The following is a 23,397-nucleotide window of genomic DNA, read 5'->3' on the forward strand; positions in this document are numbered from 1 at the left end:
AGTAAAAAAATGTCATTAAGAACATAAAAGCCAAAGCGTTGCTATGTTTTTAGTTTAGTTTTGTCATTTAAATATATGTTCATAAATTCTAAGTATTGTTTGCTCTATATTTCAATTTATCTCTAGAATGACTTGAGGTGGAAAGTTTGCCATTATACATCAGTTTCTATGTTAATGATCTATAGAGTGGTGTGTGCCTTCAACTGCCTTCATCTATTTAGGATGATATTTGCTTTTTTGCCCTTTTACTTTATCAACTAATTAATTCCAATGAAAAGATGCTCTTCTTTACATATTCGTTCATGACAGGAAGGAACCATTCACACGCACAAGATTAGATGAAAAGCTGAATTGTTCGACTGTTACCTGAAGATTGAGAGGGATAACCAACAAATTACAATACCCATTATGGTGTGTTTCTTGTGTGACATAATGACATTAAATCTAAATGACGCTAAGTTGAATGTGATTTTGAAATTCTTAAATTTCATGTGATTCTTTTGAAAACAACTTAAATCCCATCTGTTTTAGAATGTAGATTTAAATTAGAATAAAAACCTTCTAAAATATTCGTTTTTTTTTTTTTTTTTGGTTCTTTGAGGAAAGTGCGTTTCCCCACTTGCTTTGTTACAGTTGTCTTCTGATCTCAGCTAATGACAAAGACCATAAAAAAACAGCTTCCCAGGAACCAGCAGGGTCCTTATAGCCTTCTAATTTTACCCACCAAGGTTTTAAACCACAAGTTCCGGCTGGATTACTGCCGGCTGTGGCAGTCCCTGCTGAAGGCGGACATGAAGGGCATCGAGAAATACAGCCGGCGCCTGGGGGCTGGGGATCTCTACCCGCTCTTCGCTTGCGTCTTGACGGCCCGGTCCTGGGCTTCAGTCAACACCGGGATCAGTGAAACGCCCGTAACACACACAGAGGTACTCAGTTTTTAATTGTTATCCCTTCTGCTTGTAGTATTGGTCATTACCACATATTTATCCGCCTCTATGTACACTGTATAGTAATTATTTTAATTAAATATTTAGCACACGTTATGTAATAGATACCAAAACAAATACTGTACAGTGAGTTCATCCCAAACCTTTTCATCAGTATAGCTTCTTAATCAACTGAAACTGTTACAGAAAAGCAACCACCCCCCTCCTGTCTGATTTACTGAAGAAGCTCTGTTTAAATTCACTTTCAGCTGTAGTTATAATAATATTGGGTTACTGGCTCTGGGGGGGAAAACACTGGTGGAAAGGAATCAATCAGCCAAAAACATCAACATATCCCACCAGAAGAAGAGCGCTGCAGGGCTTCCTCCAGTGAAAAGGTGGGGAGGGGGTTGTGAAACGTCTTGAGAAAGATACATTACACCACACAGAAAGGCTGGTGGTGGTTGAAAGTGGAGAATGAAGTGTTGCAGAAGTAACAGTTTTGTTTAGCTATTGCCCTGGCGGTTGGGTAGATTGTCACCCAAGTGGAATATTACAATCAATCCACCCCCGAGAGCTGAACACCTCGAACACAGAACTCTTTTGAAACGTGGAAACGCATTAAAATGATGCATCAAAATGAAAACATGTTGCCCGGCTGTGTTGTTATGTTTATTGCGTCTCCTTTTGGCTTATTTGTGTACAGTTGTTGTGTATGTGTATTCTGAACACTTCCTGATTGAGAGTTTGTGAAATCAGAGAAATATTGATACTGAATTCAGTTAATCTCAATACTACAATGGGTTATAGGATTATTAATAATATCCTTTAGAGATTCAACTTTAGTGGTCAAATGTAGCTCACTGTAGGTGACTTCTCAGACTTATTTCAGTTGCACAGCCTGGTAGACTGCCTTCAATTTACTATTAAAAATCGAGTGTCACTGGAGCCTGAGACTCTACATACTACTGTAGGTGTCGGCCAAAAATAAAGGAGTTCAAGGGTGTGATTAAAAAGCACGGATGACTGAGCTTGGACACAAGTCTGAAAATAAGTTCTGAGGGGGAGGCTGACCATCTGTGAAGATGGGCAGCACATGTATTTATTTTTGGATTGCATAACCTTTAGGGAACTCTTTGTGACTGAGTAGGCCGGATATCATTACATCACTGTGGCAGCGTTTGGGAAATTGTTGGATGTCAGCGTTTAAATGGAACATAAATACCTGAAAATAAGGAAGTGGACCTATCAGCGCCAGCACTAAATTAACTTAATTTGCTTCCACGGGTGCTTGTAAAATCATTTAAACTGGAAGCAGTAAGCACATGTGTTATAAATGAAATTAGGAGCAGTTCATCCAACCACGAACAATTGAATTCTCATACGGGAAAAAAAAGAGAAAAAGATTGCTTCTTTTCAAACTGCAGTGCCAGAGTGCGAAGATTTTGTGTCGAGTGGAGGTCTGATTGATACAGTAGCTTGGGGACCCCCCACTGGACCCAAGCGGTCGCTCAACCAGCTGTGCCCCCCGCTGGCAGCTTCCAGAAACAGTCCTTCAGGGTGCCACCTCTGATCTGAGCAGTTAGGGACGAATCTTTCTTTTTAAAACTTAATTTCTGGGTACAGTATAGATTAAACCCCAAAATAATAACACATACATCAGTCTGCTTAAAGCAAATATGGTAACATTGTGTATCTGTTATTTTCAAGTAAGCAACACTTAACACACCGTGAAATTGTGAGTACACAGCGGTTTTAATTGATCATCAGCAAAGGGTATTATTTATTTTCCTTCAGGCACTCAATACCTTTTTTAGATTTTATCTCAGACTTCTAAAGAAATGTGAGGTGGAAATTACAGAGCATTTTTCTAAAATTAAACGCAGCCAGGATTGCGTTCGGAACATAGACAAGATCGCCGGGTCACCGTGGTTGTGATGAATAAATAATGTAGTGCTTTGCACTGAGAGGCTGACCTCCTCAACCTGCCTAATTCTCTCCAGCTGCACAAAATTTGTCGTAGCTTCTGCAAGTTAACCGCTGAGGGATAAAATGAGCGTCGGGATGAGGGTGGCTTGTCTGCGTGATCCACTGCAGACGCTTAAGCACTTCAAACTGATATTGGTGTTAAATTTAGCACGTTATAAAACATGCAGCGCATCCACTGACAATCACGATGCAACCTGTGGGCTTGGTGTGAAGGATGTTTGTGTGGGGATATTATTATTTGTACAATCTCCCATTGTCTTACAAGAATAATCAAGTTCATCTTTACATTTTCCATCATGAGGTTTAAGGTACTAAATAAGAACAGAAAAATTTTGCATTCTGTCTTCATCTCCTGTTTTATCAATTTCTAATGATTTTATTTGTTTTCCTAGTATTGCTCTCCAGTAGGAGATAGTAATAACCCTTATTAATTACTTAATTAATGGCCTTTTAAAATATCTAGTTTGTCTGAAGAGGTGGATCATATTAATTGCAGCAATGAGTCATATTTGAGTCAATGGAAGAAGCCAAGAGATTCGCTTTATTTATTAACCAAGTTTCATGAAGACTGATGCCATGTTAGTATGACCAGTAATCTGTGTTTCAGTTCAGTTGGCTTTTCTTCCACGCGGTGAGGGAGTTGTGTAAAGTGCGTTCACCAAGTATCACTCCCACAAAAGACGCCTCTTCAGCGAGGGCAACGGCTGAACCCTGGAACACGGCTGAGATGCTTGCCGAATTGGCCCCGTATGCTTTCTTCAATAGATCTGTCTGCTTGTCACTGACAATTTTTAAAACATACACATTAGAAGTCTGCAATATGTTTCAAGGTGTCAAGTAGGTGTGTGTCTCATTGGCTGCTGTCTGACGTGCATTTGCTGGAGAAACGCCTTTCCACAGACCAGGATACAGTGGAAATGGAAATTTACCGTAGTTTAAAGCACCCCCTGGATGATGTTTTCTTTAGAGCTATATTCACCTTTTCAACAAATTGAATAACAAGTTGTGTGTCTATGAACAGGGCATTTGTGCTATTCAGAACAGTGTAATTCTTCAAAAACTGCCAGATGGACCGCATCTATAAAGCTTTGTTCTCATGCAGTTTTATTTGCGGTTTACATATTTATAATCTATAAAAGTATTGATATTAAGTAGATGAGAAGGAGATTAAACAATACCAATGTCTTATTGCATTGTTGAACCCTGGCCAACTAGAAAAACAAATCCTGTTTTCTCTAGGAACCCATTATAATAATTTTCATAATGAATTGGAGCCATTCTGTTGTAATCTATGGGTTTAAGGCCATAAGAGATGAGAGAAAGGGAATTTATAAAATTGGTAAATTATTTTATGCTAGTTTAACCTGGATTCTCTTTCTTTTGTCTTCTGTGTTATTATTCCTAAAGGAGACTGCTGACCCTGATTGCGATTCCTATTCTTTTTGGCTTTCCCGTAGCACGACTTTTTGTCAGTTTTGCACATATCTGTCTGGGGAACCACCCGGAGCATTGTCACCTCTTATTTAAATAGTATTATTTACCAAGAGTGTGTCATTTTGAATTTGGAAGGTTAGCATATTATTCCAGAAGCCTAGCCATACTTTTGGATCCCTGTAATGTGATAGCCGCACTTGGTGTCTAATTAAGAGGTTTGAAACGAGACTACCAGGCCCTGTGAAACAGAATAATGAGCCGCCGGGGGTCAGGGTTCAGGAGTATTTTGTACTTGTCGTGTAATAATGTTGAACTGCTGTAACAGAATCGAGGACTGGTTAGGTCAAGAACTCAGTCCAGCAAACTTCATGGGGTTTTCCATTATTGATTATATGATTCCTCATACTAATGCATTTTAATATCTAAGAGAGATGCTCTGAGGATCTTCAAGGCCAAATATGCATTAGCTAACCCCCAAAATAATATAACATAGATATTGATTACCTTTCCATTCAAGATAATACAAAACAAATCACTATTAGAGAGATTTCTATTCTTATCTTTAATTGTTTGCATTGTAATCTCAGCTCGTGAATTTCTAAATTTTTTCAGATTTAACCCTTCTAAAATTCAAACCGTGTTTCTCTTATTACTTACGTATTCTGAGGTCGACTTTAATTCCCTCAACACTGACAAACTAGCAACTGTTCTTGTCTCCACATCTGTATTCAGCCTCCTTACCTTACAAGGAGATTTCACAATTGCCTCCTGTAATTTCATTTGTGAAACAGAGACAATTGTATAAAGGCAGTTTTAAATGGAGCCTGTAGCCATTCCTTTCTTCGGAGACGAGATTATTAGCATACAAAAGATCTAAATTAAACTTGATCATTCACGAACGGGAAGAATTGGGTACAAGACACAATCCTAGAAAAACCCACAGTTCAGTGATATTTTTGTTTCCATCAGAACCACAAATTCATGACTCTTTCTACAAAGGGGAAAACAACAGCTGCTGGAAAAGTGTGGCATCTAATTTTTTTTGTGCACAGTTTAAGTACTGCACACTTTGTTCTGTGTTCTGTATGTGAGTGACATTACTGATGTTTTTTTTTCCAGAGGGTTAGAGACGATTATAGCAAACTTGACTCTCCATCACGATACCTGGTGTGAGTCAAACATCAGTAAGGTATAATGGCACTCCCTAGAGTACAAATTACACTGTGTTAATGAGAACACAGAGCTCAGGTACTTAAAGATCAAGATGATTAATCACAGCAGAAGCTTAAACGCCACTTTCTTGTGTGGAAGTAAACTCACTTGTTACTTTATGGTGCTTTTTCAGATTCTGATTAAAATACCATGCGGAATAGATGATCTCCAAGTTTAACAATGGAGAAATATTCAAATTAAATTGAGTGAGAACAATTTCGATTTTTTTTGTGTTCAGAATTTTGGAAGGTTTCAGTTTTGCCACAAGGATGTTGTTTGTCTGCAGCTGATTTAGCAGGTTTGCATGGTTTGCCCACTGCTTCCATTAAAGTTAAACATTCAAATTCAGCCACTGTCTAACCGTAATCTGTGGTGTAAGCAGATAAATATTTAAACAGCAATAAAGAGACTAAAACGACAACGTGTGTGTGGTGTTGTTTTTTTAAACCGGCCACTTAACTTAGTCGATTTTTTATTTTTAAATGTGATATACAGATACAGTTGTTGGCCTATTCAAACAATTGGATGACGAAAACTGCAATGTGGAGAAGTGGAATTTGGTCCGGGTACAATCGGGATTATGACGAGGACATTCCCTTGGACAGGAACAGTAGGACGGCTAAACGTGAAAATATTTGTTGTCCATGATGGCTTGCATGCATGGGAAGTCCCGGTACCCAGTTGCACGAAACTGTTCAGTGTTCAAGAGGGCGATCCCCGCGGCCCAATTTGTACGTGCGCCAAATTTCATTGTGCCACAGTACTTAAGATACAGCTGTGTGAATGGGCCGGCCAGCTTTATAAGTTGCGTGTGTGTGAGAGTGAGTATATATCCTGAATATACAGTTAAACAGCTTTTGGAAAAAACTATTTAATTGTAATTTATTCATTTGTGTGTTTGTAATTGTTAATAAGAAGGTAAAGAGATGTTCAAGTATCCTTCTGCCGTGTTGATCATATTAATGAGAGTTTTGTAACTACAAGAGACCTACCAGCTTCAATATTTTCCCTTCCCGCATTGTCTTTCTTCCATATTTCAGTGTAGCAGAATTGCTGTTTGATCACTGGTCAGCAGGGAGGGTTTTTAATTGCATTTTTTAAATACCCACAGAGCAGCGCAGCGCCGTTAGAAAGTGGAATATTTAATGTGTAATCCCAGTGCAACAGAATTACAGACAATGTAATTTCAATCCTTCCTTACAGATGTTCTTATAGGTCCGCCCGCCAATCCCTGAGTCCTCAGGCTTCAATATGCCCTGGATCCACTTCCTATGCACTGTATATTAATTATCTCTGCATACATCTCCCCCTAGATTAAATTAAACCTTACAGCAGGGAGCTTTTGTAAACGAAAGGAAATAGCCATTAATATATAAATGACTTAAAATTTGAACCTAAAGCCTTCATCACATCTGTAATAGTAGTAGGAAAAGAAACCACTGCTGGACAGCTGTCTCTGCGGTGTCCCCAGGTTTCTTGCTGGGGTTTAGTTCATTGAGATGCTAGTTCACTTGCAGAGAAAGCAATTGCTTTCCATGGTCTACATCAATCTCTGAAACTACCTCTACGATAGAGGACTGAAGGAACTTGGAACGGGTCTTCCAAGACATCAGCTCCAATTCCTGTAATAGGAAGTGGATGCTAGATGTAATCTCGTCCAAATGAAAAGCAGCCGCCGAGGAAAGAATGCATTAGAAGCCTACCTGTTTGTATTGTTCACAGCGGGCGTAATTGTCCATAAGTGAGTGATGTCGTGATGGCTTTATCTTGGCAATTCTTCAGCACGTCTACTGGAGAAGGGAAACCAAAACAGGTGAACCCAGCTGCTTCGGGACACACCAAGGGATAGACTCAATCCTGCTTCCATGGCCATTTTGTTTATAAAATTATCAATCCGATGTAAGTTTCTTCATTTTCAAATCAGGATAAAATTAATGTCTGACATGAGGAATTCGAGGACAACTCGTACATTTTGCATACCTTTAAAATATTCTAGCTCAGTTACTAATCTTACAGCTGAAAGTTAAAGAAATGATGGTCAGTAACTGTCAACCTTGTTATTAATGGCAGCTTAAGCTCCTCTCATAAATTCGCTTTGCAAAACTACCGAGATAAAAGGAGTCCTTCACATCAGTGAGATCTTGCAGCCAACGTGATTAGCTGTGACCTTCAATTACAAGAGGGGATGCATAACATCGGCTTATTATCTCGTTTCGTTCTTGTGGAAAAGTGTACTGCAAATTACTCAGACTGCATGTGGCAGCACACTCCAGACAGGAAACTCCTCCAGTAGCTGAATGTGCAGTAATTCTTTTAAAAAGTAAGGATTTTGTCAAACGTTCAGTTAATGTATCATCAATTATAGCAGTTAAATAAGTAGGCTTTACAACCCTAACAAATGCACCTTAATGTCCTTCCTGTCTTCAGTAGTTGATATTATGTTACATTTTTGCACCAAACACACACATTTCAGATATTGTAGCATGCTGGGAAAGTCTGTAACATTGTTTTTCACGCTGTATTCTCTAAGAAGGACAATTGAGACAGATTTATCTTATCAGTAATAACCACCACTCAGCAATTTTGACCAAATGCTGATTTGTAAGTGCGTCAGGACTGGAGTGTGTTTGGACACGAGTGGCTGCCATGCAATCTGAAGAGTATTTGTCATTCAAGTGGGGAAGGACAGTGTTACACAATAAACGCAATCGAATCTGACTTCGGGACTAGGGTAGCTGCCTCGGCTTTTCATAACATCTCGACACCACAGAGCAGTTATTACTCTCTGATACGGTGCAAAGATCAATCTCATTTTGTGCTGTTAAGAGGTCCCAGTACAAAGCCCCAAGCCTTGTTTTTTTTTATATCTTCCAGAACATGAACTCCATTCGAGGAAGAGGCTCAGTCTCCTGTCACTTATACCTCTGCCGTGTCAGATTGACTGGGGAAAAGATGCAACTAAAGAGTGTTTCATAATTCTGTCATTCGGTGTGCCTTTGAAGTTCACGTCGACACAAACCCACACAATGGAAACCACAGGATATATGAAATGTGGTTCTTTTCGGTTTATTGTTTATGTGATGAGGTGTATTATGTTATTTGTTCCCTCAAATAAAAGCGCATTGGTTACTTACTTTCCCATGACATAGAGAACTATACATATGATATATTAGTTATGAAACAGTATACAAATACAGGGAGTAAATGTGCTGCTTCTGCTCAAATTCGCAATTGAAACAGCCAGAGGCCCAAACCGGCTTCACCTACAAACGCGCGATTTGAAATTGCAACACCGTTAAGCACTATAATACAAATACTTAAAATATATTCATTCATACGGAATCAGATAGAGAGCAGGGGAAACGGGCTTGTGATAGGAAAGCTAGTTTGTAAGATCCCAGGGGGCTTTTTTTCCCCCCACACTGCCTTCTCATTTTGCTGTTTCTTAAGCTAGCTGAAAGTTTCCCTTTTACATTTATCTCCCCCAGTTTAATTGAGAAGAAAGAAATGTTCTATTGAACAAACACCTTTGCCTCTAGAGACTCAGTTAGACCCACAATCATATTCCCATTGTTAGCACTGCGTCTGTTATCTAAAATTGAGTTTATTCTAAAATGAAAAAGTAACTACTGAGCTTTGAACCAATGAATGCCAAGTGAAAATTAAGACCCTGCAGGCTTGGCAAGGTAATGAATGTGGAGATATTCAGTTAACCCCCTTTTCACTCTAAATACAGAGGATATGCATGTTATGTTGCTGGGGTGTCCACTTAATAAAGGACAATCTGATGAAAATAGGATGTACAACATTCTTCTAACAATACGCTTAATTAATTTCAATAAATAGCCTCTGAAGTCTCTTTTTTTTTTTTCCATCCATGCTGGCAATGTGAATGATAGACACTTCCTCTGCAGGGTCGTTGCTACTGAATATATGCTTTAAACCTCACGACAAAGAGGCAGCGGTCCGTGTCTTGGTGTCTTTGACAAACAATGTGAATCCAGTTGAGAAGTCTCTGGCTGGACGTTAAGCAGCACCAGGAAGATCTCCGCTCTGCCAGCACTGAAATGGATACCCACCATGCCAGCGGATTGCTCAGATTTCAGTGATTTGTATTAGTACAAATGTAATAAAAAATAACCTGCTTCTTCCCCTTCCCCTTCACCTTCCCCTTCCCCTTCCCCTTCCCCTTGCCCGTCTTCTTCTTCCACTTCCCCTTCTTCTTCTTCTTCCACCTTCCCTTTCTTCTTCTCCACCTTCTCCTTCCCCTTCTTCTTCTCCACTTTCGTCTTCTTCTCCCTCTTCTGCTTCCCCTTCTTCTTCTTCCCCTTCCCCTTCATCCCCTTCTTCTTCTTTTTCTTCCCCTTCTTATACTTCTTCTTCTTTCCCTTCCCTTTCATCTTCATCTTCTTCTTCTTCCTCTTCTCCTACGTCTTCGTCTTCACAGTTCCCAGCTGCGCATCAATCTTCTTCCACACCACTGCAGAAACGCGCTGCTTCGTCCCAGGATAAAAGAACACAATTTCCATCTCCAGTCGGAGTGGGACCGCACTGCACTGTCCGTGCGTTTCAAGCATCAATAGTAAAAGTGCCGTTCTACCTCTCCCAGCCTCCTGTATCTCCCAGCAATTGAAAAGTGCAAAGTGGCCCCTTGCTCAATTGTTCTGTCGCTTTCAAATACATTAGCCTTAATTATAGGACATTTGCCGAAACCATTTTCTATCTGATGCAAGCCTTCCATCTCTTCGTGGGAATCCTAGTTAAAGTCTGGCCCCTACTGTGCGAGACGTTGCTAAAGTGGTTGGGCTTGTCGCTCTGCGCCACCTCCGAACGAGACACAAAAAAAAGGTCAGCTGTGAACCCAGGTTGGCCCTTTTTTTTTTAAATCCTCGTAAAAAGACATAATTATTCTGTCTGAAGTTATTACCGCCTGACGCCAACACTGCCTGTGAGCAGATGACTTCGTTTCCCAATTAAACTGGCAATTGAATCGATGATTACAAACCGAAAAGCCTTTATTGTGCAAAACTCGAGTTGTAAAACCGTTCAGCGCTTGATCTCGATGTATGGCGTGTGTCAGACGGAGAGCCAGAGACAAGTGAAGACAAGATAGCTGTGAGAAATGAATCGCAGAGGAACTGCACAGATGCTGTCAACATCAGACAGTGTCAAGAGTCGCTCGTTCCCAATTTGGGACATTGTCGTTTTGTGAACCTACCATACTTTGCGCAGAGAGGGGGCATTTTATTGCAAAGTTCTTCTCTTAAGAACATAAGAAAGTTGACAATCAAGAGGAGGCCATCCAAGGATCCTATCCAGTCTGTTTTTGAATGTTCCCAAATTGTCTCTTCAGCCACATCGCTGGGGAGTTTGTTCAGATTGTGACGCCTCTCTGTGTGAAGAAGTGTCTCCTGTTTTCTGTCTTGAATGCCTTGAAGCTCAATTTCCATTTGTGTCCCCGGGTGCGTGTGTCCCTGCTGATCTGGAAAAGCTCCTCTGGTTTGATTTGGTCGATGCCTTTCATGATTTTGAAGACTTGGATCAAGTCCCCACGTAGTCTCCTCTGTTCCAGGGTGAAAAGGTTCAGTTCCTCAGTCTCCCAGTAGGACATTCCCTTCAGACCTGGAATAAGTCTGGTTGCTCTCCTCTGAACTGCCTCTAGAGCAGCGAGTTCTTTCTTAAGGCACTCTTAACCTCTTCTTAAAGTGAACTCATTTTTGACTCATTAAATTTGATTATACAAACCTTTATTTGAGTTAGCATTTATGCATTTACGTCTGCATTACAAACCCAATTATATCCTCTCCCGTTGCTTTACACAGCGGGTTAAAGGTAGTAACTGACTTAGCATGAGGACAAGCCTAGCAATGAAATCTTGCAACTGCACATTTTCTCAAACACACCCCCTCATGACTAATGCCTTTGTCATAGGCTATTCAAATCCTCTTTAGCAGGGGCAAACCCCTTATTTATTTTTACTTCATTTTATCTGAACAAGGTTCATAGAACAAAGTACGGCATGCAATGGTGAATGGCTCTGGGCTGGAATTCTTTCACTGTGAATCATTATGGTTGGATATGAAGTAGGAAAAATGGACTCCAGCTTCTATAATTGGGTTTGTGTTTGTCCCAGGGGAGAGGAGATTATATTAGGTTGTTTGCTATAGTGTCCTTGTTGTTCAGTAGGATGTTTTTAATGGCTCTTCTCCCTGGTGAAGGCCCTGCAGAGAAACACGGGTTTGTGTATCAGAAAAGGCATGGCGTTGTGTTAAGCACGGGCATGACCAAGCAAAATAAAGTCTTTAATGACAGGTAAACAATTAACACATTTAATTTACAAGGAGTTAAAAAGGTGTAGTTCACTGTAGACTTTATTTGAAGTTGTCCACAGTTATGATTATGATATTGTAACTGAAATACAGAACCTCAAGTCTCTGCTCCAACAGATTCATATTCAGTTTCATATTCTTATTACAGCCATGCACATAACATAGCTCGCTTAATATTAGGTTAAAAAACACAAATTTAACCTGGAGCTACAGAATGGGTTAATAATTCCACTTCATGGTTTTCCGTACTGTTTTTTTTCTTCATTTAAACTGAAACCGACCAGAACATCCAACTGTAAGAGTTTCTGAGTTATAGATAAAACCAGGAACTCTGTCTGTGTTTGTCGGTTTTGTTGATCGCGTCGAAGGCATTTCCATTATGAAATCCCATCAGCCATTGCTGTTTACTAGACAGCCTTAAATAGATCCAGTACGACCATCCCACAAATCATTGCACTGGTGTCAGATGTGCAGTCAGCCATGTGTGTGCATTGTGAAAGTATGGCTAACATGCGGAGAAGCATCAGAGAAGTATAATTCTTGATTTGGTTTACCAGGAATGCAGATAAATCCGAACCAAAGTGGACCCGGCCTATTTTTTTTTTCTTTTCCTGCCTCGGACATGGCTAGGCCAGGAGTGCCGACGTGTATTTTTATTATGAATCCTTTGAATGCTTATGAGAATGTGAAATGACAGTGTTAAAGAATGAAGCTCTGTAATTTGTGCTGCTGGGCAAGAGCAAGAACTTCCAAGGTCAGGTAGGATGGCTGACTGCGTCCAGAGGAGGCTTAATTCCAGTGACTTTGTCAGGGTACCTATACCTTCAAACGCTGCTTTTTTTTTCCCCCCATCTTCAACTCCAGGCAAGCAGTTGGAGTTGCATCAAGTATGCAGGTGCAAAAGCAGCAATCAATCTTAATACTCGGGCTGCGTATAATTTGACGGGGACGGCTCTACTGCCCAGTTCCTTATGTGCAATATCATGCATCTCATGACTGCCTCAAATTGACACTTATTCACTAGTCAGAGTCCCCGAGAGGCGGGATTGAGTCAGTGAAAATAGGATCGTGTCATCAGCAGCAGTCGGCTCGCATCATTTTAATTAAGGTCTCTCACGAGGAGGGGCAGTTGAGTCTGTTTCGCTCAGCCTTCTGGGTGTGGACGAGGTTAATTTCAGGTTGGGTCCAATCAGGTGACATTACAAAAACATTAAGGCTCCAGTGACGGGTTTCCCAAGCTTTTAAATACGTTGAATTCACATTCAGGGTTTGTTTATTTATACTAAATATTGAATGAACACACTGAATTAATTTTATCTGTGTTTCTGATGTGATCGGACGTGACAATTTGTATTTCTTTTGTCCAAAAGTATATTGAGTAGGAATGGTATTGTATAAGTTGTTTTGGCAATTAAAATGGATGGACAAGGTGTTTGGCAGCCATAAAGAGGTTTCTTGTCAGTTTTATCTGCCGAAAAATACCTGAAAGTAGACCACAGTGAATAGCAGCTACATCAGTGATCTTTCATCCATCCATAATTTGTTTCACATGTTCGGTTTTATTGCAAGCAGGTGAAAAAGAAGATTGGGGCTATGAGTAAATAAAAACGGTTTTATAATTGGAGTTGAGGAAACATTGAATGTTATTAAATGGATACATCCAATTCCATTTGTCCATGGAAAGGGCTTTTCTAAGCAGGAAGCAGGAAGGAGAAAAGAGACAGCAGAGAAGAAAGTATCCACTCAATTAGTATGATTCATATGCTCACACATGGCCATCAGGATTAGTAAGAATGAGACTTGTTTGTTAAGGCACTGACATAACATTATTATATAAACCTGCAGATGAATAGATGCCGTACATCAAAGCAATCGTAATCGAGTCGAGTTCACGGGCAACGGAACGGGCCTATATCTCAGGGAAACGGCCCGGAGTGAATTAATCAGAGCAGTACCTACCAGATAAAACATTGTTCCAGAGGGTGCTGTAATTTCTTAAAGAGAACGCTGGAAGTTCAATAGAAAAATGCCTTTGAATGTCTTTTTTTCCTGTGGCTTTTATGGATTAAGGCTTTCGTTGAGTCGATGTGAAAGAAATGCAGAGACGGGTACAACGGGAGCCCGAATTCAGGGTTCCAAATCACAAATATTTGTCATTAACCGAATTGGACGTTTTCAAATTCAAATTTGAACTCTTCAATTTTGTCTGAACCCCTAAGTCCCACACAACCACTATAGAACTTGAATCCACTTAATTTACCCCCTTAATCCGCCTCCTTAAATTATAGGAATAGAGATTTAAGGATTACAGGATAAATGAATTGGAAAATGCAGCTTTTACATTTTTCTAAGCTGCGGAGTTATAGTACTGCAGCCACAGCTATTAAATGTCGGGGACAAGGGAGGTGGGGGGGGAATGACCAGTTGTCACACATGGCAGGAATAAAAAGTATATGAGTATATCTGCAATTGTATGTTTTGATCATATTTTCTATATTCGCATGCATGTAAATAGTCTGTATTTTAAGATGCTTTTCTTGTAATATAATCTGATGGTGTATGAGCTATAACTCAAAATTAAAGTACAGACAGAGAGTGAGGTTTCTAGTACCAGCACTTTTGAAGGTTCACCTTTTAATACATTTAGACAAAGGAGAGTTATGGGTACGTCAGGATTTCGCATGCTTATTATTTCTCTTTCACGGTGTTCTTTTGCCTTTTCAATCTCGCCCAGTAATTTTCCAGTCACAAAATCAAAGCTAAGCAGGACAATTTAATATATTATTTTCAGGCACTGTGTGTGAGGTAAGGGTTGGGGTGGGGGTGGGGGTGGGGGTGGGGTATATAAATGAATAAATATATACACAGTAGGTCATCCCTTACGTGCTTTGTAAAAAAGAACACCATGTCATCCGCTGGGAACGAAAACGCGAGATCTGCCGCAAACAGCACCTGCCAAGCCAAGTTCTGGTCAACAGCTTGTCGTGTGCTTGGCGTGGCAGGATCTACACTAATCACCGGGCTTAGCTTTCTCTGGGGATGCCTCCATTAACCCCTCCGCTGAGAGAAGGGACAGATCCCTCATGCCAACCGGAGGGTGTGATGTCATCAAATCCATTCCTGGAATAGTTTTCGACTGGAAAAGACAAACAAACAACAACAAAAACATATGAGCAACATTAGATTAGATCTTGTTCATTATCAGTAATAATTGAAATGATATTAATCCATTAATGACTTAAATTAATTGAAATTCTTGTACTTGAGCTGCATATAGCTACACTGCCCTGTACTGCTTCCTTATTGATATGCCTATGCCAAAAATATACGCATGGCACAATGATTAACAGATGAAAGCCCCATTAGTTTAGATCTTTTCTGACATTAAATTTTTTTCTGACAGCAATTTTCCACCATTTCCTCATGCACACCTCCTCTCTAACCTATACCTGCTTTTCAAATAAGCAAAAAGCCTTTCATTGGCACCAGTGATTCCAGGGTCATTTTCAGTCTGGTTTCCTTTCGCTTGACACCGGACACATGCTGAAGCCAACGTTGCCAGCCCACTGTTTGTGAAACATAAGACGCGTGCCAGTACCAGTAATCTCTGACTGTAGATATTCTCAGTGCCTGCAGGGCAAATGGTTTCGGCATGATTTTCCATTGTCCCAGTTTGTGAATTAGTGCAAGCACAAGAAGCATTTTGGATCTCATCCTTCCCACCTGCTGTTGAGGGCAGCCGACTGCGTTTGCACTGCCAGTCCAGCTGCTTTTTAGCAACACACTGTAATGTTGTAGAGCAAACGGGCCGTTGTTGAATGTAACTAATTGTGCTCTGTGCGATTGATAATACTCACATTTATGCAAATTGTTGCATCTTGATTGTGCTCACTGGGTTACATAGGTGAATAAGTGGTGCATTTTCAGTAACTTGTTTTGTAAACTATATATAGTCACCTCCAAAATTATTGGCACCCTTGATAACAATGAGGAAAAAAGGGCTGTATAAAATAAACTACACAGGTAATGAGCTATATTGTAATGTTCCAGCATGTGAGATATATTGTACTTTATAAATGATTCATGGGAATGATTAATGATTCATAGGCATTATATATATGCATGTAGGCAGTGCATGGCGAAAAAATAATAGTTTTAAAATATATACAAGCTCTAACCAAGAGAGAGTACATTTTCCACATGTTTAGCAGTTAAACATTTATAAATTTGGCCCTAATCCCTGTGGTTTAAGGTTCAGTAAGCCACTACGCTCCCAGCTCTGCCAGTGTGTAAATGTGTTCGCCCCAAGCCTGGGCTGCAGACCAGTGCCGCGCTGGGCACGAGGCGTGGAGGTGCCCCTGCAACGGGCATGCGCACAGCTGATAAAAATCGGCGCATGCAGATATTTTCCAGCAGATTTCAGCCTCTCGGCTCGTGCGCCAGTGCCTGCCTTTCCAGCCGGTTTTGCATTAATCCCGACTGTGAGCTTCCACGTCATGATTTGTCTTGCGAAGAATAGGGAGAGGAAAAGAAAGTTATTGTTCTCTGGTGAATATGAAAGGAAAATTCAATGAAAGACCTGTTAAGATTTCCACATCACATAGAGATTAAATAAACTATGTATTAAGATGGATTGATAACACATTTGTTGCTGTTTATTTAGAAGCCGACTGTTCCTAAAAGTACTGTGCTTATGCCATCTCTAAATATAGAATCTAAAGTAAAATGCAAGCTTTGTGCCTATGGCCCAGACTTCAGGCCTACAGTGATGAAGAGACAAAGCCCAACAGCTATTTTTCACAGAAGCAGCTTTAAGCTCTTGGTTTCTCAGTTGTTTGCTAAATAAGCTACTCAGATTTTCTTTTTCTTTCTTTGGAGCCTGGAAATTAAAGCAGAAATGGTAGATTGTGCAGATAAATGAGACAATGGCTCTTTGAGAAGGGCCTGGGAGTGTTAAATTACTGGTAATGTGTATTTCTTTAAGGAATGGAACATTAACTCATATTATTGGCAGGCCGAGGATGGGATGGGCATACATTTCTGTACAATTTAAATGTGAAGTGACAGAAAGAGCCCAGCTGGGAGAATTATGCCATTGCCACTATCTTAGCAGGGGATGTGAGGAAATTAAATCCAATAGAATGAAGCAGCAGCAGTATTTATCAACAGAGATGGAAATTAATATTTACTTCTGAGAGGAATGTGTGTTTTTTGAAAGCCCTGCCATGATCAGCATTGATCGGATACATTCCTCATGTTTAATTTAGTGACAAAGTGAGCGTTTTCTGAAATATCGGTGCTTTTGTTGACATTTACAGTCCCGGAGTGCACGGCACACAATTACAGCAAAATACTGTGTCATGTCGGATGTTCACTTAGAAAAGCAGGAATCCCATTACTGTGTTCGAATCTTTTAAAAGACAGTGCCTTCCATCCCGTGCTGGTTCCAGTGTGTTTCTTGAGCACGTGACTGTGTGGGTGTGTTCCTATGTGTTGTGTAATATTGGAGCAGGAAATCGAGATAATTAAAATGGTTCCATTAAGTCCCCCTCTAATCTCATTGCATGCAGGATGTGGAGATCCGGACGAACGCGGCCCTGTATCTACCTCAGATCAGCGAGCTCTTAAACAAGGTGCCTCGCCAAATGCTCCTGCTTTTAAAGACAAACGACCTCTTGCGCGGCATTGAGACGACGCTGCAGACCCGAGCCAGCGCCAGCTCCTTTATCAGCATGTCTCGCTCTTGTGTCCGGGCCGTGGCTAAGTATGCATTTTATTCCCCTCTCCCTGTCAAACTGTTTCAACTTTTTTTTAGCTTTTCTTCTTTAGTTTTTTCCTGATGATCTCCTTGACAGCTAACTCCCTCTCTGTCTTTTACATAGTTTGTTGTTTTCATTCCTCTCAACCTATAGCACATATTCAAGTGGATTTATAACTTTTGTATTTAGAGTTACCAGTAAACAAATATATAATCCCAAATGGTTTGCATGAAAGTTGAGGGAACTGGTGACCAACTATAGTGACTATCAAAGCTACAAGAATAAAACTAGCAAATAATTATTAACATCATATTTTCTCGAATAAATTCTTTTGTTTCTTCGGTGGCCGACTCCCATGGTCTTGATCCTTGGTGTCTATTCATCGCGCTCACACTATTTGAGCTCTCTCACATCTGTGTTTTCACTCCCCGAAGGTTGATTAAGCACAATGAACACAAACTGCCACCTTCCTCTGTGGCGTTAAGGAATGGGCATATTTGTGTTTCCTTAATGTTTTAATGAAGAAGTATTATCTTCTGAGGAAAAATCATTAAATACTGAAAGGAGAGTATTCAATCAGACTGACCTGCAGTGGAGGGGGCAGGGGGGGGGGGGGTGCTACACTGGAAGGAGAGGCATTGAGACAGAAAACCTGATGTCGTCCACATGAGCAGTTCTTTATTAAACAACATCACGGCACTGTGAGGCACATGACACAAATGAGAGAGTCATTACATGGCACAGAACTGAAGAGCACAGAGTATGGCACAGCAAGGATAATGCAGCATTGCTTTTAAACACCAGGAACAAGACCAGCAACCAATATCAGGGTTACAGCATTGCTCGCCTCCCACCCGACTGCTGGAAAGCAAGAACCCGTCTGCCCTTTAATGCAGAGAAATCAAACCATATAACATTTTACAAGAAACACCTCCACAGCAGACATAATATTTTAAAAGCATTTCTCTTCCCTTGTACTTAGCAAATCACTTTTTTTTTTTTTCATTATTCAGACAAGATTTTTAAGTGCCCTGGTTTAGTCTTTACCTTTCAATTATTCGACTCCAGTTGATGTTTTTTTGAATGTCTTTCCACGTAATGCATTTTCACGTAATGCCCGGGCCCGGTAAGCCTGCTCCGGATAATGAGGTTACAGGTCACTTTGCAGTCATTATAGGTGCGGGGAAACTTGAGAAATACCACCACAGCATCGAGGCAAATGAGCCGCTCTTCTGTTTACCTTTTTTCTTGTCGCGGTTTGTAAAATAATTCGACGCAATCATGCCGGGGTCCCTGCTTAAGAAACAACACAGTGTCCGCTCTGAAACCCGTCTCCCACTTCATCTCTTACCCTTACTCTATGTGCGGGCGAAAGATAATAACTAAATCCCAGGAGTAGCAGGATACACAATGCAAAGCTTATGACCCCATTTGTGACCTCCCATTTCGCCGCTTTATAGAAGCATGACATGTATTTTAATACATCAGAGCGATCAGAGAGGTATATCTGTGAGTCCCCGCCACGAAGTCTGTATTTGATATCTCAGATATGAAGGTAACCAGCGTCTGGTTGTGTATTCATTGTCCTGCCCACTAATATGTATATGTGTGTGTTTATATATTTTTTTCCTTCTTAAATTTAACCTACACCAAAAGAATACTGTTTAAAGTGCTGTTGAGTCATGCAGCAACAAACCCAAATAATACCCAAATCTATGGTAATGACCTGAACAGAGACCCTCTCATCTGTACCTCCAAACGGACCGCATTTTGTTTTTTTTATCTAGCCATGAAATTATGTGCAAATGAGAGCTCTTGCTTTAACTCTCAGTATTATTTATGGAAGGTATTGTGTGGAGATCTTTTCTGCCAGCGCTTCGTAAATGCATTGTGCAAACAGACCCAAATGTCAGAGAAGCTTAGGGTAGATTAATGGGAGAAATGATAATATAAAATAAATGTTACACTGTAGACTTTGCTGAGAGGAAAACCCCAGTTGAATAACGCACCGCAATACTGAGATATTGAACAATTTAATGTAAGATTTATAGACATAAGCAAACTGTGGTGTTAACGTTTAAATGAACGGAATCTAATCGTTTTGAAGAGGGATTTTAATGTTCACCTAAATAAATAAAAGTATAGTGAGAGGTTTCCGTGCAATGATGAAAGCAGATGTATAGGTTTTGTTTTATTTAAACAATGTATACACTTTAAAATCAAATTACTTCTGCAATCATGCACTACTATTCTCTCAGTATGGTTGCCGTAGCCTTCAATAATGCTTAAAAAAGACTTATATTTTTATTCAGGCTTCTTCACACACACACATGCATTTGATATCTAATCAAATCAAAAGTTGTAAGGATATCTCATGTAATAGTTTCCCATATTATTAAACACTTTGAATGAGAGTGGATCTGATTCAGAATGATCCTGCCAACATGCCATTTAAAATATATATATTTATATAGTTTGATGACATGAATAAAACTCTCATTTGCATGTGTGGCCTTTATTAAAGAGTATTTTTTTCTGCCTCTGAACATCATTTCCTTTACTTTCCCAGAGCCATTTAACTAAACAAACTCAAATTAAATTTGCATGGCCTGTCGGGAAGACACAGCTCCAACATTATGCCTTAATACATCATTTTCCATACATGTGCTCAGAAGCCAGTCCCCATATCTATTATTAATGCCATCATTTGCCTACGGATTTATTTCCACAATACTATACTTAATTGATGGAACGTCAGCGTATGTCATGGAAAGCACTGCTAACTTGGATTTGAACCGTACATTTCTGATTCTTATATGTGTTTATGGCCAGTATTATATAATAAACAAAGGTACACCGCATTCTGAAAGATATGTGAGCACATGGGCATGGTTATCTTCCTTAGTATGTAGAAGTATTGAAATTCGAGTTCATAAAAAATTATATTAGTAATAATTATCTTTATCCCAACCATCATCATCATCATCATCATCATAACATTAATATTGATGATGAAGACAATGGTGATATTCTCCGTATAGTTGAGGAATAAATGACACATGGTTGGCATTTCCCCCACCCCAAAAAAAGCAAACCCAAAGCACAGTGCCATGATGTGTTCAGCTCAGCCTCCAGCCAGAGAGAGAGAGAGTCCCGGTCCGGTGGGCCACTCAGAGATCTGGAGCAGAAAGCCTGTCTGCCATGTTGGTTCTCCGCATGGCTTTCTCCAGCTGCCCTGCTTTCCTGGCATCCACATTGCTGTAACTGGACTGAAATCTACTGCAGATCGTTCGCAACACATAAACCAAAAGACTGAGCTGGGCTGGCAGCACCCGACACATCACGCTCTGCCCTGCCTTCCTGGTGAAGTTGACGGAAATACCGATAACCTGCAAAGAAAAAAAAAAAATCCATTCACGGTTTTTTTGCGAGTATCGGTGACTTTTTGTGATCTGTGGACGGAACATCAGTCGTACTGGAAAATGCTGTTTCAAATTGTGCCAAATAGTGAGCATTTGCACGCTTTCTCAGACGTAATTGAAAGAGACACCAGTTAGGAACAGAGACGAGAGTTTATCATTTATTTATTCCGCTGTCACAAAAAAAGAAAAGGTATAGTTTTAAATATTGTATGCCCATCATTTGTACGTATAACCCAGGGAATTCCCCCGTTGTCAGTTGAGCTTCCTGTCTTCGCCCTGTCATCGAGCGTTCGTCCTGCCTGCACGAATTATTTATTCGGACATATTGAAACATTAGATTTGTATTACTTCCTTGTCACAGCCTGGAGATCCTCAACTGAACATGACAAAATATGCACGGCTTCCCCTGGGCTGTGAGGTATTAGGTTTAGCTCATAACCATGTTTCTCCTTCAGTTGAAATTATTTTTCCACCCTCTTCCAAGGAGGTAGATAAACAATGTATTCAGTCATTTAACTCGTACTTCCCCAGATCATTTATCACTACCTGATAAAACATGTATGATCAAAGCCTACTTTGATACCTACTAATACCAACTTTTGCAACTAAATCTGTAATTTTATGTCCTTTCACGTAAATTTCTAATAGAGTGCAATTCAGGACATGATTAATAATAAAAAGAATAAGATCAACATTAATACATAAACCCATTAGAGACGCACACATTATATATATATATATATATAAAAATAATTTTGCGTTTCACCACAGGGTCCCAGTGGACTCGTACGAATGCTCATTTAAGCTATTTTAGTTATTCAAAGTATCTGAGCGAAGCCAAGCTTTCTAGCCTAAAGCTTAAGTCTGCTCAGATCAAACATGCATCTAAGGGCACGATTTTAATCAGAGTCTGTTCGGCGATATTCTGTAATTCCAGTGATGACTTAACTACTTGCTGCATAATCAAAACAAATTCCCGCCAGTCCCGAAGAACTCCTTGTTCTGAGTACATATTTAAACCCCTAGTCTTTAAACTACTTGCATTATCGAGGTTTAGTCGGTGAGGACTTGGAGATCATTGCTCAGTTTCTGGAGATATGGGTAGATAAACCTAAGGATAAGGTTTGTGCCTTAAAACAACAACTTTTCCATTGCGTTGTGTTGAATTAAGCAGTCCAAATGTGTTTCAGTGGGCTTCAGTTTAATGCCTTCCACTGGCTTAAGCGTCCATGCAATGCTGTGCCATGCGAGACGCGTCCACCAGTGGAAATGGGGCATAAGATAAGCCGGTATTATTAGTGGTTTACCTTTCAGTTGCGTCTTGAAATACCCAGTCCTTATGTCAGAAGCCTTAGTTCAAGCTGGACAGATCTGCACAAGCAAGAGGCAAGGGTTGCGGGAGGAGTATTGCATAAACCAGTGACACAGTGCATTAGTGTTTTCCTCTCCTCTCTCTTTCTCTTCCTCTTTATCTCAGGCATAAGAAGAGCAAGTCCAGATCCCCGTACAGGAGAATGCAAATCACCATCTCTGAAGCGTTTACCCTGTGCCAGATCAATCTGTACGAACTCTTCCTGTGGGTTAAGGGGTCAATGCTAGGCGACTGGATCGTGAGCTTGATGAGACGTTTTCACTACGCACACTGAGACGGAAGTTATTGTAGGCCTATTTATTGTATTTATGATGATTCCTGAACAGTACTGTATTGCCAATCTTTGTCACTCACTGTTTTTACTTTCCAAAACTTGCAATTACGGCAGGTCATGTTCATCATGAGTCAGATTGTCTGATTAAAGCTTTTTTAACAAACAAAACAAATGTGTTTGGTATGTTCACCCCTCGCTGGTCAGAGAAGCTGAGTTTTATCTCCTTGTGAAATATGATTACTTTGTAACCACGTTGGTATGCAAATTATTATCTCATTTCATTTCTTCTTATTAAAATGTAGGCTTTTGCATATTGCAAAATAGGTACATTTTAAATTAAGGGGTTACAGGAAAAGGCACGTGTAATCTACTTTATATTTTCCTCCTTTAGTGTAAAGATACTATAATGTCTGGTTGCAATAAAGTTTAATTTACATTCCTGCATAACGTCCAACAATTCTTTCCCCACATTCACTTCTGCTTTTTAACAGCATTAGTTTATGTATTTCACTGAAGATGAAAGAGCATTTAACAAAATATTATTACTATTGCAATGGATGTTTGAGGTGAGCATCTGTATTTTTCTTGTTAATATTTCAGGATTCTTAGAGGACATGATTTCGCCCAAAGGGAGAGTGAGGATAACTGTTTCTTCTGTTATTATTAACTGTTAACAAGAG

The 23,397-nt window shown here is 40.0% G+C and overlaps 1 protein-coding gene across 2 annotated transcripts in view; it reads left to right on the forward strand.

Annotated features, from left to right (window-relative positions):
• adck1 (aarF domain containing kinase 1) overlaps positions 1 to 23,153 on the forward strand; it is a 119,686-nt gene extending 96,533 nt beyond the window's left edge. Inside the window, exons 9-11 of one of the 2 annotated variants that reach the window (XM_066694798.1) lie at positions 729 to 926; positions 17,461 to 17,654; positions 22,549 to 23,153. In XM_066694798.1, the coding sequence (XP_066550895.1) occupies positions 729 to 926; positions 17,461 to 17,654; positions 22,549 to 22,717 (561 nt within the window). In that variant the 3' untranslated portion in view covers positions 22,718 to 23,153. Of the gene's footprint in view, positions 1 to 728; positions 927 to 8,435; positions 8,702 to 17,460; positions 17,655 to 22,548 lie in introns of those variants that run through there. The other variant, XM_066694799.1, reaches the window with a different exon arrangement.
• The last annotated feature ends 244 nt before the right edge of the window (positions 23,154 to 23,397 follow it).

Source organism: Amia ocellicauda, chromosome 21, assembly GCF_036373705.1.
Source record: "Amia ocellicauda isolate fAmiCal2 chromosome 21, fAmiCal2.hap1, whole genome shotgun sequence".
NCBI classification, from domain to species: domain Eukaryota; kingdom Metazoa; phylum Chordata; class Actinopteri; order Amiiformes; family Amiidae; genus Amia; species Amia ocellicauda.